Source organism: Pristis pectinata, chromosome 10, assembly GCF_009764475.1.
Source record: "Pristis pectinata isolate sPriPec2 chromosome 10, sPriPec2.1.pri, whole genome shotgun sequence".
In the NCBI taxonomy this organism is placed as follows: domain Eukaryota; kingdom Metazoa; phylum Chordata; class Chondrichthyes; order Rhinopristiformes; family Pristidae; genus Pristis; species Pristis pectinata.
In genome coordinates, this window is record NC_067414.1 from 87512508 (window position 1) to 87531162 (window position 18655).

At 43.8% G+C, this 18655-nt stretch overlaps 1 protein-coding gene across 2 annotated transcripts in view; it reads left to right on the top strand.

The window, feature by feature from the left end:
- Positions 1-6545: 6545 nt before the first annotated feature.
- tpcn3 (two pore segment channel 3) overlaps positions 6546-18655 on the top strand; it is a 34070-nt gene continuing 21960 nt past the window's right edge. The window contains exons 1-4 of one of the 2 annotated variants that reach the window (XM_052024881.1): positions 6546-6755; positions 11848-11930; positions 12950-13064; positions 18182-18310. In XM_052024881.1, coding sequence (XP_051880841.1) covers positions 6645-6755; positions 11848-11930; positions 12950-13064; positions 18182-18310 — 438 coding nt within the window. In that variant the 5' untranslated portion in view covers positions 6546-6644. The remainder of the gene's footprint in view (positions 6756-11847; positions 11931-12949; positions 13065-18181; positions 18311-18655) is intronic. The other variant, XM_052024882.1, reaches the window with a different exon arrangement.

The window sequence follows — 18655 nt, forward strand, 5'->3', positions numbered from 1 at the left end:
CAGACAGTTCTTGGAGTGGAAGAGGTAAGAAGAGCAGAGACTCAGCTGACCTACCCAATATTCACTGCTAGGGTACAGAAGTTTTCCATAACCTCCCTGAGCTGCTGGTCATGTTTGCCCAGAAGTGAGCCCTGGCTGGTGAAGGCCTCTTGCAGGGGATTCACATCCACTGGGTTTGTGGGGGCCAGATCATTCTGTCACAATGTCAAAGAGCAAGATCGCAGAGCACCCAAATGCAGAACACCAGTCTGAGACAGGATGCTTCCTCAGAACCAAACATAGAATGGCAAACAGAAGGAGTCTTGCCTCAGTGCTCTGAGACAGAGTCCCAGCACAGAAACAGGGTTTTCTAGGAGGAGCAGCAAAACTGGGACTGCTCTAGAGTTGATGGCTCTAAGCAGCCAGGAGACACCACATACCCAAAGATAGACCAATAATCTGGCAACCAGTGTTTGTGAATCCAGGGTTCTTATACTAGTCTGCTGATGGAACTCAGGTGTGTGTCATTAGGCAAATTGTAGTGCATGGAAACCATGTGCTGCACATCAAGGCACCATCAATGGGGATAAGGGGCAGAATCGAGAACCAGCAGTTGGAACCATGATACAAGGACCTTAGAAGTGTTGATGTACAGAGGGACCTTAGGGTGTAAGTTCATAGCTCCCTGCAAATGGATAGGGTGGTGAAGGCGGTGTTTAAGCTTGCTTGCCTTCATAGGCAGAGGTATTGAGTATAAGATTTGGGACATGATGTTGCAGCTGTACAAGATATTGGTTAGGTTATGCTTGGAATATTGTGTGCAGTTCTGGTCACTACACAACAGAAAGGATGTGGTATTGCTGGAAAGAGTGCAGAAGAGATTCAGCAAGATGTTGCCCCGAATGGAGGTTGGATTAGTTACAAGGAGAGATTGGAAAGACTGGGATTGTTCTCGGTTGTGTGCAGGTGACTGAGGGGTGGCATTATAGAAGTTTATAAAATTATGAGAGACCTAGATAGGGTAGATATTCACAGTCTTTTTCCCAGGATAGCGCTCTAAAACTAGGAGACATAGGTTTAAGGTGAGAGGGGAAACATGTAAAAGAGATCTGTGGGAGAAGTTTTTCACACAGAGGGTGGAGGGTATATGGATCAAGCTACTAGAGGAGGTGGTAGAAGCAGGTACAATTGCAGCATTTGAAGATGATTTGGGCAGATACACGTATAGGAAAGGAATGGAGGGATAAGGTCCAAATGGAGGAAAATGGGATTAACACAGTTAGGCATCTCAATTGGGATGGACAAGTCAGACCAAAGGGTCTGTTGCCATGCTGTACAACTCAATGACTCTATGGCATATTATTGGCGTTGTAAGTAAGTCTAACACTGCACCCCAACTCCAACCAAAACCACCATCTCCACACCCTTCTCTCCACCCCCACCTTCACCCATATCCCATCCTTTCTAAGAGCCCTTCCCTCTAGGCAAATGGAGAGAGTGGGAGATTCCCCTGGGTCCCTGGCTATGCCTTCCCCAGAAAAGGCACAACCTTGGATTGAGGACTGCTCTTCCATTGATGTTTAACTCAGCTATTCTTAGGGTCCTGATAGTGGTCAATAGAAATATCATCCTTGTTTGCAAGTTATTGGCTACTAAATTGTGGGTCTGACTTTTCATTTGTTAGAATGTGTTTGCTACAAACCTTTTGTGATGGATCATGGACTGGGAAATGTAAATCTAGTCAAAGAAAGATGGTTATGGTTGTTGGTGGTAATCATCTCAGCCCTAGTGCACTTCTGCAGAAATTCCTACAGGAAATGTCCGGGCTACTTCACTGGTGATTGTCCTTCCATCATAAGTTCAGAAATGGGGGTGTTGACTTATGACTGGAGAGTGTTCAGTTTTAGTTGCAATACCCCAGATGATGAAGCAAGGAGTCCTTATGCATCAAAACTGGAAAACATTTAGGCTGATAAATGACAAATAATATTCACATTCCAGGCAATGACCTGCTCTAAGGAGAGTCTAACCACTTTGCCTTAGCATTTCTCTCACTGAGTTCCCTACCATTTATATTTCCACACAACATAAGAGGAAGCCAATCGGGTCATCAGGTCTATGTCACCTCTAAGAGCGATCTATCGGTCCCATTCTCCCTCACAAGCAAATTAACAACCACGCCCCACCACCATTCAGCCACCAGCCACCTCCACAAGGGATAATTTTCAGTAGCCAATTAACTTAACAACCTAAACGTCTTTGGAAATGTGGGAAGAAACTGGAGCACCAGGAAGAAACTGATGCAGTGACAGCGAGAACATACAAGCTCCGAGCAGACAGCGCTGGAGGTCAGGATTGAACCCGGGTTGCTGAAGCTTTGAGACGGCTGCACTACCTGCAGCACCACCATGTTGTCCAACATACAGCCTCACAGAGATCACCATCGACTAGAAACTTAACTGAATGTAGCAGATTCAGTTAAGTTTCTCGTCGATGGTGATCTCTGTGAGGCTGTGGCTACAGGATTAGCTCTGAGGCAGGATTGTCTGCGGTGAGTAACCCGCCATTCCCTTTCTATGACCTACAAGACATGTCAGGACTGTTATGGAATGTGCTCCACTTGCCTCTGTGTCCAACCATACTCAACCTCATCTAGTACAGAGGGCAGAGCAGTGGCATAGCTAGTAGAGCTTCTGCCTCGCAACTTCAGTGACCCAGGTTTGGGAATTCCGATGCAGTCTGTGTGAAGTTTCCAAGTTTTCCCTGTAACTGAGTGAGTTCCTTCCAGGTGTTCTGGTTTCCCCTAGCACCCCAAAGACTTGCGAGTTGGTAGGTTAATTGCTCCTAGTGTGCGCATAGAATAGCACGCACAAGAGCAGGATCTTTGTCCCACGATGTCTGTGCCAACCATGCTAATTGTAACTAATCCCATCTGCTTGCGCTTCGTCTATATCCCTTAATTCCCTGCCCTTTCATATCTTAATGCTGCTTAAACGCAGCTATCATATCTGCTTCCAGCACTTCCCCGGTAGCGTGTTCCAGGCATCTACCACTCTCTATTTAAAAAATCTTGCCACATAAATCTCCTTTAAACTTTCCCCCTTTTGCCTTAAAGTTATGCCCTTTAGTATTTGACAGGTGTAGGTGAGTGGTAGAATCTGGGGGGAGTTCATGGGAACGTGGAGAGAATTAAATGGGGTGAGGCAGGCACAGTAGTATAGCGGTTAGTGTAACGCTTTACAGTGCCAGCGACCTGGCTGCTGTCTGTAAGGAGTTTGTACATTCTCCCTGTGTCTGCGTGGGTTTCCTCCCACATTCCAAAAGACATACAGGTTAGGAAGTTATGGCCATGTTATGTTGGCGCCGGAAGCGTGGCGACACTTGCGGGCTGCCCCCAGAACACTATGCAAAAAGATATATTTCATTGTGTGTTTCGACGTAAATGTGACTAATAAAGATATCTTAAATGGGCGTTTGATGATTGGCTTGGAGTCAGTGGGCTGAAGAGTCTTTTTCCATGCTGCATTAGACTATGACTACAAAAACAGCCCACTTTATTGTGTTATGTACCAGCAACAATAGAAACACATCGAGTCATGTATAAGTGTTAGAAACTATTTTATTAATAACTACTTAGGATAATAAGAAAAGTAAAAACGTTAGATATCAAGCATTAACCCCAGAACTAAACTCAAAGTGTGTGTATGTGGCAAATTCCCAAACTCCAAGTCTAGGAATAGTTCTCAAAGTTCAGTTCAGCAAGTCATAAGGTGAAACATGAGCAAAGGCTTTTGCAAGACCATCATTGACTGAAGAGAAAATGTAGAGAGAATAAGGAGAGCATTTACGAAATCCACATGTTCCACGATGGAACCCATACGACACCTCAATCACCGATGATCTCCATTGCTTTGTTCTGAAGTATCTGCCACCCCAAAGGCATTCGATACGTGACCGCCCACACTAATACCTGTTTCTCACTACAGGTTAACGACAGAGTGGGCTCTGTCTTGATGACACCACACACACACACACACACACACACACACACACACACACTACTGCTCATCTGTCCAGGGGCCTTAAAGGGACATTCACCAAATAGCAACCTGCTCCGTAACAATTGCCACTCTTTCCAACAGCGGTGGTGTGTTTACATTGCAGTGAAGTACCAAAACTCTCTTTACAGGACTTTCCAGGCTTGCAACCTTTAAAATGCAGCAGGCATTTTGGAAAAGCAACGGCAGTCACACAGTATCCGGAGATTGACAAATATTGTTGATCTTTCACTACTGTTAAATGGAGAGTGCAAATCCTAGCGTTGAGGACGTACCTGCACCTGATTTATCTCAGAAATTCAAAGAAATTGAACTGGGCATCAATATCTCAGAGGATCTATCCTGGGCCCAACACATTGATGCAATCACGAAGAAGGCATGCCAGCAGCTCTGCTTCGGTAGGAGCTTGAGGAGATTTGGTATGTCACCAAAGACGCTTACAAATTTCTATAGATGTACCATGAAGAACATTCTGACTGGATGCATCACACTCTGGTATGGAGCCTCCAATGCACAGAGCCTGCAGAGGGTTGTAGACTCAGCCAGCTCCATCACAGGCACAACCCTCCCCACCATCAAGGTTATCTTCAAGAGTTGGTGCCTCAAGAAGGTAGCATCCATTATCAAGGACCCTCGCCATCTGGGACATGCCTTCTTCTCATTACTACCATCAGGGAGGAGGTACAGGAGCCTGAAGACCTAAGCTCAACGATTCAGGAACAGCTTCTTCCCCTCCGCCATCAGATTTCTGAATGACCCATGAACATTGTCTCATTATTCCTTTCTTTTTGCACTATTTACTTTTGTAATTTATATATTTTTATGTATATACTGCTGCCACAAAACAACAAATTTCACATCATATGTCAGCGATAGTAAATCTGATTCTGAAATTGCTCAAAACCACCTTCTGAAATGTAATCAAGAGATGGCAATAAATGTTGGCTTTAACAGCAAGGCCCAGATCCCTGGTGTACAAATAAAAAAATGCCTCAATGTAGAGTAATGAGGAAGTTTACTAAAGTGCGTGTAACTTTAGGAGTTCAGGTAATAAAGCTGGCATCGCACGACAGTAAAGATTTAGCCACTTCCAGTTCAACAAGTATTGCATGGGGAAATAGCTATTCAACAGAACATTGAAAACACGAGGACTGTCAATCTCAGGAAATGTTCCAACTCATGAGATTGGCAATGCACAGAAATTAAAATCAAAAGCAGGCTTCCTAGAACCTCGTCATGTTCAGTGAATGAAAAAGTAAAGAGGCTGGGATTTTTTTTCCAGCGTTTATTCAATTGATAGTTGATTCGCAGAGATCGTCGGGGCAGTCACAGAAGCACTTCAATTCTTTCTGCCCTTGTCTCAGGGAGTAGACAATCTCCCAGAACTTCATCCTGACCACTATCCAGGAAAGGACACACGTAGGACCTGGGGTAGATGATATAAAAGGTCAACCATCCGACAGATTAACCCCATTTCTTTCTCTCTCCCTCCTTTAATGCTGTCCGACCTGCTGAGCATTTGCAGCAATCTGTTCTTTTTTGTCCTCGTCGATCTGAGGTCTTCTCCACGTTTCAGGAGCCTGCCCAACCTGCACTGGTCGTGGGGTCAACACTGCCCTGGGCAAAACCAAATCACACTTTGGCAAGCAACCCTTCATGGAAATTTAATGAAGACATAAGAAGGAAACTGGGCGTCTTCAAGAACAATGTCGGAAATATGCAAGGTCTCCCTCCGTAGCTCAAGAACCAAACCCAATGTATCTTCCAGGGGCTCTCTGAGACGTTCCTAACCCACCCTATCGAATTTCTACCTCTGATGGCGATGATGCAAGGGACAATTAGGCTTGCCGCTGTTCCAGATGTTACAGTCAAACAATACTCCATCTGTATGTAAAAAGCAGTGGAGTATGAAAAAAAATCCATTCCTAAAACAAAATCCATTCCTAAAGCAACTCGTGCATAATTCTGTAGATGTTGAACAGTACAACATGTATTGAGAAGGCACTCTTCAGGACGGGTGGAAAGGACAGGTCAGTCATCGGTGACCAATCCTCAATAAATCAATAAAGTACACCAATGCACAAACTATTACCGCCAGGTCTCAGCCCCACATCTTAAAGAAAAAAAACAATCCCCCCCCTGTGAGGGGGAAAAAAGTTTGCGACCAACAACATAATTATTTGCACGTTCATGAATTGTAAAATGAGACTTAATATCCGTAAAGCGCCAATAAGAGCTCCCCCAAACTCCTCATCAACTTGTCCAGGGCGAAAGAGAGGAAAGTAAATATCCGCCACCGTGTTTCCGCCGTTTTTGCCCCCGAGTCTATCACATGATTTTAAAAAAATAACTCGTTTACCTCGCATTTTAGCTGACAAATATATCATGAAATTTTTTTAAAGATTGTAATACAACGCTGTTGAATATAAACTGCCGTCAGGAGGAAAGGAAAGTAACATTTTTGTTGTTGTTTTCAGGGGCAGAAGCTGTAGTCAGCAAAAAAGAACAAGCCCCTCCGGCAGTAGTCTTTCCCTTCGCACAACTCGCCTGCGCTGGTGAGTTGGAGCCGCCGCCGCCCGGGAGCTGGCGAGTGAAGGGGAAACCACGATGTCGCTCCCGGACCACGTACCGCCCGCTGCCGAAGAGCAACCGGAGAAACCTGGGCAAGAAAGCGGAGAAAAGTTAAAGCGAGACAACCAAAACTTCGTGGACGATGAGGTGAGCGTTTCCCCATTCACTGCACTGATTTAACACCGGTTATAACGGGAGACACATGATGTCTGTTTTCCCTTCATGGCCTCTGCTGAACTTTTCTTTTCCGTTTTGAAGTTTTTTTGTGTTTGTGTGTAAAACAAAATGACTGTCTCCCACACACCCTGGAGGAGGGTCCGTTTCCAGAGATAAGAGATCACAATTTACAGCTTCGTGTCAATCCCAGCCAGAGCGCATTTTTTTGTTTCGCTAAATTAGGGTCATGGTCCCAATTTGAAGGAAAATGCGGTTTTCCGCCTAGGATTGTGTCAGATGTTCGAACGCGCTGTTTCTGCCTCTCCCTTCGCACCCAACTACTCCTTTGCTCCGGGGGTCGACTCTCCGCCCTCTGTTTCCTCCCCCCCCCTTTCCTCTCTCGCTTTGGGGGTCCACTGCCTGCCCTCTGTTCACCCCCTTCCCTCCCGCTCTGGGGGGGTCCACTGCCTGCCCTCTGTTCACCCCCTTCCCTCCCGCTCTGGGGGGGTCCACTGCCTGCCCTCTGTTCACCCCCTTCCCTCCCGCTCTGGGGGGGTCCACTGCCTGCCCTCTGTTCACCCCCTTCCCTCCCGCTCTGGGGGGGTCCACTGCCTGCCCTCTGTTCACCCCCTTCCCTCCCGCTCTGGGGGGGTCCACTGCCTGCCCTCTGTCCTTCCTCCCCAGCCCCTTCCTTTGCTCTGGGTGCTAGTCCATTCTCCTGTGGGTCTAGATTCAGATGTTGGCCAGGCAAGGATGGTAGGTTTATTCCCAATTTATCAACTGACTCTTGAATTCCCTGATGATGGGAGCTCCAGTCTCTGGATTCTGTACCACTAACTGTACAACTACATTACTGTACACTGTGTAGTCAAAGTACAGATAGTATTAATGGGCCAACTAAACTTGGGCTTGCTCAGAAAGCTAGAATTAAAGGGTTGTTGGTGACTATTACTACTTCAGTTCCTTGTGAAACCCATCATATTCTTTGAAACACAGTTCCCTTTAATTAAACACAACTTGAATACACAGTTCTCTTAAACTCCCAGATGGAAATGTCTGTTCCCACGTGAACTGGTGTATATAGTTTCCTTGTAAAATATTCACACCCCAGTCCTTTTGATTTACCATCTTTATGTTATCTGTTTCTCAAGTGTGAGAAATACTTCATTCTCAAGTCTGGTGTTGGTGGCTTGAGCAATTATTTTCTCAGTGGAATGTCATCCCATTTGATGTTTTGACACTATTATCACACACACAGGTTTTATTTGGAGCAACACACAAAATGCTGGAGGAACTCAGCGGGTCAGGCAGCATCTATGGAGGGAAATAGTTAACATTTCGGGTCAAGACCCTTCATCGTCCAGTCCTGACCTGCTGAATTCCTTCAGCATTTTGTGTGTTGCTCCAGATTTCCAGTAGCTGCAGTCTTTGTGTCTCCATGTCTTACTTTTGGAAGAGGTCTATGGTTTGAATATCTATTTCCTTCAGTTAATGTAAAGCCCAGTGTGTTTGGTCTTTGCATATATGACTCCTTCTGCGTTCTTTTCATCTCAGCCTGTTTTTAAAAGTCCCATTGATCTCTTATCATGTCAGGAAATGAAGTTGGATTAATTTAGTTTTGACACAAAGTTGTCTTTACAGTGGAGCCACCTGACTTCTTTAATATCAGTTTTCCTTGAATTGAGTGTGACTTGCTCGAGGCCTGGCCACAGTAGTTAAAGCACAATCCCATTCTCCCTTCAGTCAAAAAATACTTGCATATTTTAAGTTTCTGGATTCCAACAGATTTTGCTTGGATATCTTGTCCATAATGTAGATGGTAATGGGTAGGGACATCACTGGCAATCTGGAACTGGAAGGCTCGATTTTTATATTGCCCCTTTTGCCACCCTAGCCCTTGCTCTGGGGTTGGGTCATCTGAGGTCAATTGTAGTGTCTCAACCCACCAGCTGGCCATTGACTTCAGGAAGCAGGGTAGAGTTCATGCCCCTGTCTGTATCAATGGTGCTGAGGTGGAGATGGTTGAGAGTTTCAAGTTCCGAGGTGTAAATATCACCAATAGCTTGTCCTGGTCCAGCCATACAGATACTATGGCCAAGAAAGTGCACCAGCACTTCTATGTCCTTAGCATATCCCCGATGAATCTTACCAATTTTTGCAGATGCACCATAGAAAGCATTCTATCCAAATGCATCACAGCTTGAAATGGAAACTGCTCTGCCCAAGACCACAAGAAATGGCAGAAAGTTATGAACACCACCCAGTCTATCACAAAAACCAGCCTCCCCTCCATTGACTCTGTCTACACTTCCCGCTGCCTCAGGGAAAACAGCCAACATAATCAAAGATCCCTCCATCCTCGGTCATTCTCTCTTCTCTGCCCTTCCATCAGGGAGAAGGTACTAAAGTTGAGAATGTGTACCACTAGCTCAAGGACAGTTTCTATCCCACTGTTATAAGGCTCTTGAACAGATCTCTTGTATGATAAAGATGAATTCTTGATCTTTCAGTTTACCTTGTCATGGCCTTTGCACCTTATTTGTGTACCTGCAGTGCACTTTCTCTGTAACTGTAACACTATATTCTGCATTCTGTTATGGAATGATCTATCTTGATGGCATGCAGACAAAGCTTTTCCATGTATCTTGGTACATGTGACAATAGTAAACCAATTAGCAATTACTCTGTGTTTCAGGTAGCTCCACACCCAGCAGTGGTTAAATTGAACTTGTGGTCTGACAAAGTCCTGGACCACACAGAACGATGTCAAACTTGTTGAACGTTTTCCCCAACCAGATGGGTCTGCAAGATTGGCAGTGTGAGGAACAAATTTGGTTTTCCTCGCTCTTATGTTTTTCACTTCCATCATCCAAGGTCATTTTATTTATCAGAAACTTTTGAACAGTAGATAAATTAACTGTTTCACTGTGCTCTGTACAACTGGTGCAAGGCATTGGTGATCATGCAACCAGTATTTAACCTTGCTGAGCAAAGGGCAATTCTGGGAGCTAAGTTACTGCTTTGCTGTAGTTTTACAAATACCAGGAACCTTGGAGTTTGAATGCTTTTTCAGTTCAAAATGCAATTACCAGGAAACGTGTAGCTTAGCAAGTGGCTGTACAACACCATAAATAATGATAACAGGAAAAGCAAAGAAACAGAACAACAAATTTGATTTAAAGGATCAAACTGACATTGGGAGACAACAACTGGGTTCCAAGGCGAACAATTTTGTTCTATTTCCACCCCCACCCTTCTGGTAGAGACGGAGGAGTACAGACCATAGAGCCCCAAGGTTTCATCCATCCTTTGTGCTGCAGGAGCTGATTCTTATCTGCAGCAGCAATGTAGGTAGACTCCCACTGAGGACAGTGAGTCCAGTCAATGTCTGCCAACTGTGACCGAGCCCAAGATGTGTGAGCTTGAAAGAATCCTGCCCCTTGGAAACCTTTCTTTGATTCCTGTCTTCACCTCCAATTCGTACAACTACAGAGAGTTGTGGACACAGCTCAGCACAGCACGAAACCCAACCTCCCTTCTGTGGAATCTTATCTAAACTTCTCATTGCCTTGATAAAGCAGCCAACATAAAGACCCCACCCATCCCAGATATTCTCTCTTCTCCCTCCCCATTCGGACAGAAGAGCCAAAAGCACGTGCCACCAGGCTCAAGGACAGCTTCTATCCTGCTGTTATAAGACTACTAAGCAGTCCGCTTTTATGATGAGGTGGACTCTTGACCTTACAGTCTACCTCATCGTGGCCTTGTGCCTTATTGTCTGCCTGCACTGCACTTTCTCTGTAACTGTAACACTTTATTCTGCATTCTGTTATTGATTTTCCCTTGTACTACCTCAATGCACTGATGTGATGAAATGATCTGTATGGATGGCAGGCAAAACAAATTTTCTCACCGCACCTTTGTATGTGTGACCATAATAAACCAACTTACCAAAAGGGCTAAAGTACTGTAAGAATGCAGGCCTCTTTGGAAGATGTGCTGCCAGGCAAGCCCCTCCCTATAGAGGGGAATTAGAGGGTGGGTATTGGAAACAAGAGATTCTGCAGATGCTGGAATCTGGAGCAACACACAAAATCTGGAGGAACTCACAGGTCAGGCAGCATCTACGGAGGGAAATAAACTGTCGACGTTTTGGGTCGAGACCCTTAATCAGGAGTGGGAAGGAGGAGGGCAGAAGTCGCGATAAGAAGGTCGGGGGAGGGGTACATACAGGCAGGTGATAGGCGAGTCCAGGTGAGGGGGGGGGAAGGTGGGGGGAGAAGTAAGAAGCTGAGAGGTGATGGGTAGAAGGGGGAAAGGGCTGCAGAAGAAGGCATAAGGTGGGAGAGGGCAGTTGACCATGGAATAAATGATGGAGGAGGTAGAGAATAGATGGGCAGGTCAAGATGACAGAGGAAGGGGCCACAGAAATGAGGGAAGACTAAGGAGAACAAATAGGGGGGGGAGAAGGGGGAAGGAGGGAGGAGAAGAATGGGGGAGGGAGGAGGAGAGAGGGGAGGGGTTGAGAAGAGGAGAGGGGTTACCGGGAGTTAGTGAAATCGATGTTGAGGCCATCGGGTTGGAAACTACCAAGACGGAATATGAGTTGTTGTTCCTCCAACCTACGTTTGGCCTCAACATGGCAGTAGCAGAGGCCATGGATAGATGTGTCGGTACGGGAGTGGGATGTGATGGGGTTTGGATTGTAATGGGTGTTGGAAACATCGCTCGTTTGACTTGCTTCCTTCCTGTTGTAAGTCGCCAGCAGTCGTTGGGGCGGTAATTGGTTCAATGTTTAAGTGTATAGTTTCAAACCACATTTGATTAAAGGCTGCATCATGAAGGGGTAAGCAAATATTGATTTATGCTTTTAATACCCTTTCATGGAAAGGAATGGGAGACTTGCATTGGTGAAGCACCTTTCACAGTCTTGTGGCATCCCAATGCTTTATACTAAACTACTTTTGAACTGTAGTCACTTATGTAATATATGAAATCCAATAGAAAATGACAAGGATCATTTCTTAGTAAATTATGCAATGTCCACCTTTGTTTAAGTCTCATTTATGTTGCAATTTAACAGCAACTTCACCTTGCTGCGGCTTATGTTTCCGATGCTCAATATAACAGAAACATCCAGTTTGAAACTTCACCAAAAGCAATCCGGTAAGAGTCTAACAATCTGTTATCTTGTCAGTGTAAAGGCACCTCAAATATTTTGTTCACTTTTTTTTCCAGAGTTAAGAATTACAGATAAAGGTGTTAGTTTCTCACTGTAGCTGAGCCATGAGAAAGCCTATCAGCTAAAATTTAATCCATGAATAGTGGCAAAGGAAACACTGAAAGTGAGGAAGTTTCATAGAAAGCATGTTCAGGATCTGGGATTCACTGGTTGAGGATGGTAGAAGCAGATTAAATAGTTTCCCCCCCAGATAACCCAGACCCTTGCTGCACTCCTCCCATATATACTCACCCATCCACTGAGTTTTCTTCTCCCTTTGTCCATCTTTCCCATCCCCTACCCCACCTTGTTGATCTGCCTATCATCTCCTCCCCATCTGACTCCACCTACCTCCTTCCAGTGTCTGTTCCTCCTTTCCCCTCTGGTTTCATCTACCTGTCATCCCCTTCCCAAACCTTTTCACCGAAGATCTACCAGCCTCCATCCCACCCCTTAAGCACTGCTATCTACTGGCAATCTCTCCTGTCCTGTTCTTCCCCCCCCCCCCCCCCCCCAGTCCCGATGCAGAGCCTTGACCCAAAATGTTGACTTGCGCCTTTTGCCTTCACAGGTGCTGCCTCACCTCTGATTTCTTCCAGCTTTCTGTTCTTGTGCTCCATTCCAGCATCTGCAGTCTCTTTTGTCATAAGTGTAAAAACTGTTGGCCTTGTTTCTGAAGAACATTATTCGTCTGGGAAGGGGAAAAGTACATTAAACAGAACCAATGGGGTAGAGCAGCCAGCCTGGACATGTCACTGCATGAGGAGATGTTGGGTTGAGCATGTATGCTCATATACTACCACCTGACCACAGAGTTTTGAGGGAGTAGGTGTTGTTTGCACCAGCTCCATTAATTACAGTCCTTGACCACTGGATTTTCTTTTACTCAGCAAAATTTCACAAGATTCACTCCTTTTACATTGTAAAAGTTACTAATTTTAGGAACCTTTTGTCTTCCCCACAGATTCTACAAATTGTATAATCACTGGTCTACGCAGGGAGTCACCTACTTTTTTATTCTTGTGGACCTTTTCCTTGGCCTGTTTGAGGATCCTGCAGTCTATTTACTGCCACTTTGGGTAAGTTCCTATTCTAGACTGTGCGTGCAGAAGAAGATTGATCCATTGGCAATTTCAGAACCAGATGACTCCTGTTGTGTTATTCTTAGCAACCGGCAATGGAAAAGTTGCCTCGCTGCAGAGTATGGTAGGATTTTGGTTACGTTACTGGATGAGTAAATTAGAGGCCTGAACTAATGATCTGAAGGTACCTTATTAACTCAAGCAGGTATCAGTAATGGTGACCATACAACTACCATTGTCTTTCTCATTTAAAACAAAATCCACTCATTAGTACCTTAGAGAGGGAAATCTGCTATCCTTAGCTGACCTGATCTTCATGTGCTCCTCTTAACCATCTCCTCTTAACCAATCTCCAACATGCCCTTGCAAGCTTAAAAGACATTTGGATAAGTAATTGGATGGGGAAGGTTGAGAGGGATGCAGGCAAATGAGACTAGCTTAGATGGGCACCTTGGTTGCCATGGATGAGTTGGGCTGAAAGGCCTGTTGCCGTGCTGTATTACTTGATGACTCTATGGCAAAAAGGGATGGCCGTGAATATTGTCTTTGCCATTGATTGTGCACATCTCATGCATGGATTATGAGGAATTTCTACTTAGCGGATGTGTTGTGGGATGGGGTAATGATGCTGAAAGGAATGGTAAGAGAGAAAATATGACAAACAATTTCCCTTGCAAATGTTTACGTCACTTGCTCATCTCTATCCGTACAACAGGAATCCTCAACATGTTTCCCTTCCATCCCCCCCCCACCGACCTGCAGTGAAATTGTATTTTTGTCTCCATGTACTGAAAAGGTCCTTTAACTGATTTTCTAAATAGTTCACCTAAGTATAAAAATTTAGGCTTTAAGTCTAAACTTGGCTTTGTCAACTGTTACTTATTTTACTGCAGTGTGTTTCTTTTAGTTGCCCAGTATTACTGTTAGTGTTTATTGCTGGGAAATTGAATGCAAAAGTAGAGATGTTTTACTTCAGTTATGTAGGGCACTGGTGAAGTAACATCTGGAGCAATTTGATAAATTGGTTTAGTATTGTCACATGCACCGAGGTACAGTAAATAACTGTTTTGCGTGCCATCCATTCAGATCTTTTCATTACATCAGTATTGAGATAGTACAAGGGGAAAGCAATAACCGAATGCAGAATATAGTGTTTCAGTTACAGAGAAAGTGCAGGCAATAAGGTGCAAGGCAATGATGAGGTAGATTGCAAGGTCGAGTTCATCTGTATAGTACTAGGGGACCATTCAATAGTCTTATATCAGCAGGATAGAAGTTTTCCTTGAGCCTGGTGGTATGTGCTTTCAGGTTTTTGTATCTTCTGCCCAATTTTTTTTGGGGGGCTGGGGGGAGTGGTCTTTGTCTATACTTCCTGCTGCCTCGGTAAAGCAGCCAACATAACCAGAGTCCATGGAGGGGATGCTGGTTTTCATGATGTGCTGAGCTGTGTTCACAACCTACTGTGTACAATATTGGTCACCTTATTTAAGGAGGATCTTAATGCATTGAAAGCAGTTCAGAGAAGGTTTACTAAACTAATGGTGAAATGGGCAGGCTGCTTTATAAGAAAAGACTGGCCAGGCTAGGCTGGTTCCTGCTGGAGTTTAGAAGAGAGAGTGGGGACTTGATTGAAACATATAATATCCTGAGGGGTGGATGTGGAGAAGATGCTTCCTGTGTGCTAATCTAGAACTAGGTATCATAACTTTCTTTAAATAAAGGGGTCGCCCATTACAGAAGAAATGAGGCATTTTTGTTTCTCGTGGGTCATGAGTCTTTGCAACTTTCTTCACCACAGTTTGTTGAATATTTTTAAGGCAGATGTAAATAGGTATTTGACAGGCAAGGGGTTGTAGATGGGAATGCAGAGTTAGGGCCACGGTCAGATCAGCCATAGTCCCGTTTAAGGGAAACATTGATGTGGGGACCTCGTGTTGAACAAGGACCAGCCTCTGGTTCTAAATATCCTCATTGCCTGGAAAATATAATTATCGGATGTCCTAGTTAGTAAGTGACTGGAATAAATGAGACAGATTTTCAATTGCAGTTTGTGGGAATAATTTCAAACTGACAGAATAAATGGAATGTAATTGTGGTGTTCTGAAATGATTTACAATTACATCTTGGAATATGCAATGCATAAACCTTGTAGGTGTTGAAAGTGCAATTGGATGCTGCAACAGAATATCATGATAGATAGGAGTCCGTGCTTGGGGCCCCAACTATTCACAATATATATTTGTGATTTGGATGAGGGAACTGATGACGTGAAACTCTGAAGGATTCGGAGTTGAGGAAAATATGAAGAGGCTTCAATGTGATTTAGACAGGTTGAATGAATGGGCAGGTATTTGGCAGATGCAGTGTAAAGTGGAGAAATGTGAAGTTTATCTACTTTGGTAGGAAAAGCAGAAATGCAAAGTGTTACTTAAACAGCGATAGGTTGGGAAAGGACAAAGGACGTTTTTGTACACCAGTCACTGAAAATAAACGTGAAGGTGCAGCAAGCAGTTAAAGTTGCTGGTATTTTAGCCTTCATTACAAGAGTTCTGAGTACAGAAGCAAAAGTGTCTTACTACAATTGTACAAGACCTGCTGAGACCACACCTAAGTATTGTGTGTAGTTTTGGTCTCCTTATCTTAACAAAAAATGATGCAATCTTCTAAAGGTTCACCAGACTGATTCCTGTAATTAGGAGAAGTTAGTTTGGTAGGTCTGTATTCACTAGGATGTGGAAGAATGCAAGGAGATCCCATTGAAACATACAAATTCTCTCAGGGTTAGATAGATGGGTTGCAGATAGAATATTTCCCCTGGCTGTCTTTTCAGACAGCAAGTCACAGACTCCGATATATATGATAAGACTTTTGTTGAATGAGATGTGAAATCTCTTTCCTGAGGGTGCTGCATCTGTGGAAATTCATTACCAAGAAGATGGTGGAGGCTAAATCACTGTGTGTCTTAAGGGGGAGAGGTATTTCCCGGCTCAGAAGGCATTGCAGGTTATAGAGAGAGCACGGGAATAGCTGGAGGATTGGCCATGATCATAGTGAATGGCACAGCAGGCTCAAAGGTCCGAATAGACTACTCATGCTCCTGTTTTCTCTTTCTTTCATATTTTAAATGTTTTTGCTTCTGCTGTTTAACAATCATCGCATCAGAGGGTAATGCAGCACAGGAATGGGCCCTTTTGGCTCACCTTTATCCATGCCAACCTCAATGCTCATCTACACTAATCTCAATTGACCCCTATCCCTCTGCCTTTCTTGTCCAAGTACCTTTTTAAATGTTGTAATTGTATCTGTCTCTACCACTTCCTGTGGCAGCTGGTTCTAGATTTCACTGTGTGGAAAATCTTACCTCTCATTTTCTTTAAAAATATCTCCTCTCTCGCCTTAAACCTGCGCCATTTAGTTCTGGACTCTCCTGCCCTGGGGAAAAAGACTATCTATCCTATCTATTCCCCTCATAATTTTATAAATCTCTACAAGGTCAATCCTCTGCCTCCTATGTTCCGGTGAGAATAAACCCAGCCCGTCTAATCTCTCCTTATCATTACAGCCCTTCGTTCCAGGCGATCCTGATGAATCTTTTCTGTACTCTCCCTATTGCTACCACATCCTTCCTGTAGTGTGGAGAGCAGAACTATATACAGTACTCTCAAATGCGGTCTGTATTCACTAGGATTTGGAAGAATAAGAAGAGATCCCATTGAAATGTACAAAGTTCTGTCAGGGCCAGATAGACAGGTGGCAGAGAGAATAGGTGTAGTCTAACCAATGTTTTGTTGAAGTCTATTGATTCATAAGATGTTTTTATGTTTGGACTTCAGACAATAATGGAGATTCAATCCAATGTGTGACTTTATGCACACTGGAGGCCCTTTGCATTTTGGAATCAAGATGCATGTTAATTTTAATCAGGACATTTTCAAAAATATACTTATACTCCCTGTCCCCAAGAGGAAAGAGGTGTACTGACAAACTGTCTCTTGATCACAAAACAAAGAAAGAATTGAATTTCAGTAACATCTGAGATTTTCTGGAGTTTTGAGACCACCTCGTCCTCAAAATATGAGCTCCCAAAGCTTAGTCTATGGAGTAGCAATTTGATTTAAGCTGGTTCTATTTCATTCTTCTACTGTGTAGAGGTTGTGGGGTTTCAGACTCCAGTATGTGACACATAGAAGGTTTTAGTGGGTTTATTGACTTTGCCTGGATGTGTGATCACCCATGAGGAACAGATTTGGGATAGATGTAAGATCTCACTGAGGAAGCTCATCATTGGATCATCCTTGCTTTTTCCAGATCGGAGGTCAATGGAAGCTTACAGAGGCCCAAGCTATGCCTGTTTTTTTTCAGTGAGATGTGTGGAACTGCCTTTGTTCCAATCCTAGTTGGGCACCTTCTCTAAACCCTTTTTCTGGTACATTGAGGACTGCACATAAAACTTGAAACTTCTGCTGCCAGTTTCCATCACGTTCTCATCTTCACATAATCTATCTCTGAATTTTCCATGCCCTTTTTGGTCTTGCTACTTCCACTTCAGGGGATAAATTAGCAACAGACATTCAAAGACTCTAGCAGCTATCACAACCGTACTTCCTCCCACCCTGCTTCAGATAAAGGCTCCATTCCCTTCTCCCCACTCCTCCATCTCTATCGAGTCTACTCCAGGCATAAGACCCATCCACCCAGATGCCTTCCAACTCCCTCCTACCCATGATTGCCTCTCTGCCGTAGCTGACAGAGCCCTTAACGGCATCTCATTTATTTCTTGTACCTCTTCTCAAGTCTCTCCACTGAGTTATTGTTGGTTATGGGCAACTTCCTTCTCAAATATTTTGCTTTTGTTATTTTCTATCCACCTTTGTCTTTTTGTAATTGTACTTCAACGGAGTAAATATACAGGAATAACATTTGTCTGCAGTATCAACTGATTTAGTTTGGTTTCAAAAGCCACTGCTTTTAAGCATTGATTGTCAAATGCTAAAAATGTCCTGACAGCAGTGTGTTATCCATTTGGGAAGTTTAATGACAACTTATTGCAAAATTCAATTCCCTAAATTACCACTTTGTATAGTTCATCAATCGGTTCTCTTTTAACTCGACAGGTAACTTCAACAGTAGAGTTTATTTGTCTGCTGATGTTTACTGTCCGGCTCTTGCATTTCTCAAAAGTTACTCCCACAAAAGTGTTTTGGAAAGATGCAAAGAACATCTGTGTTATTGTCAGCATATTGGTGAGTGTGTAAATTGAGTAAATTTACAGGATTTGTTCTAGATTATCAATGTGTAATCAACTATCTGAGAATCAATGCTTCAGGATATAGAACACTGTATGCAAAAGACGGTACCAGGAGAAGAGTTTCTTGAATGCAGGCTAATAATCCCTTGTAACCATCGCCACTAAAACAAATTATCTAGTTCTTCAGCCACTTGCTGTTTGTTGGACCCTGTTCTGATTCAGTTGATTGCCTTGTTTGCCAATGTGTTGGCAGTGTTTACTAAACAGAATTAATGCATTTGCTGAATGCTTTGAAACCCAACATGTTGAAGTACTTCTTGAAATGCTCATCTTGAGTTAA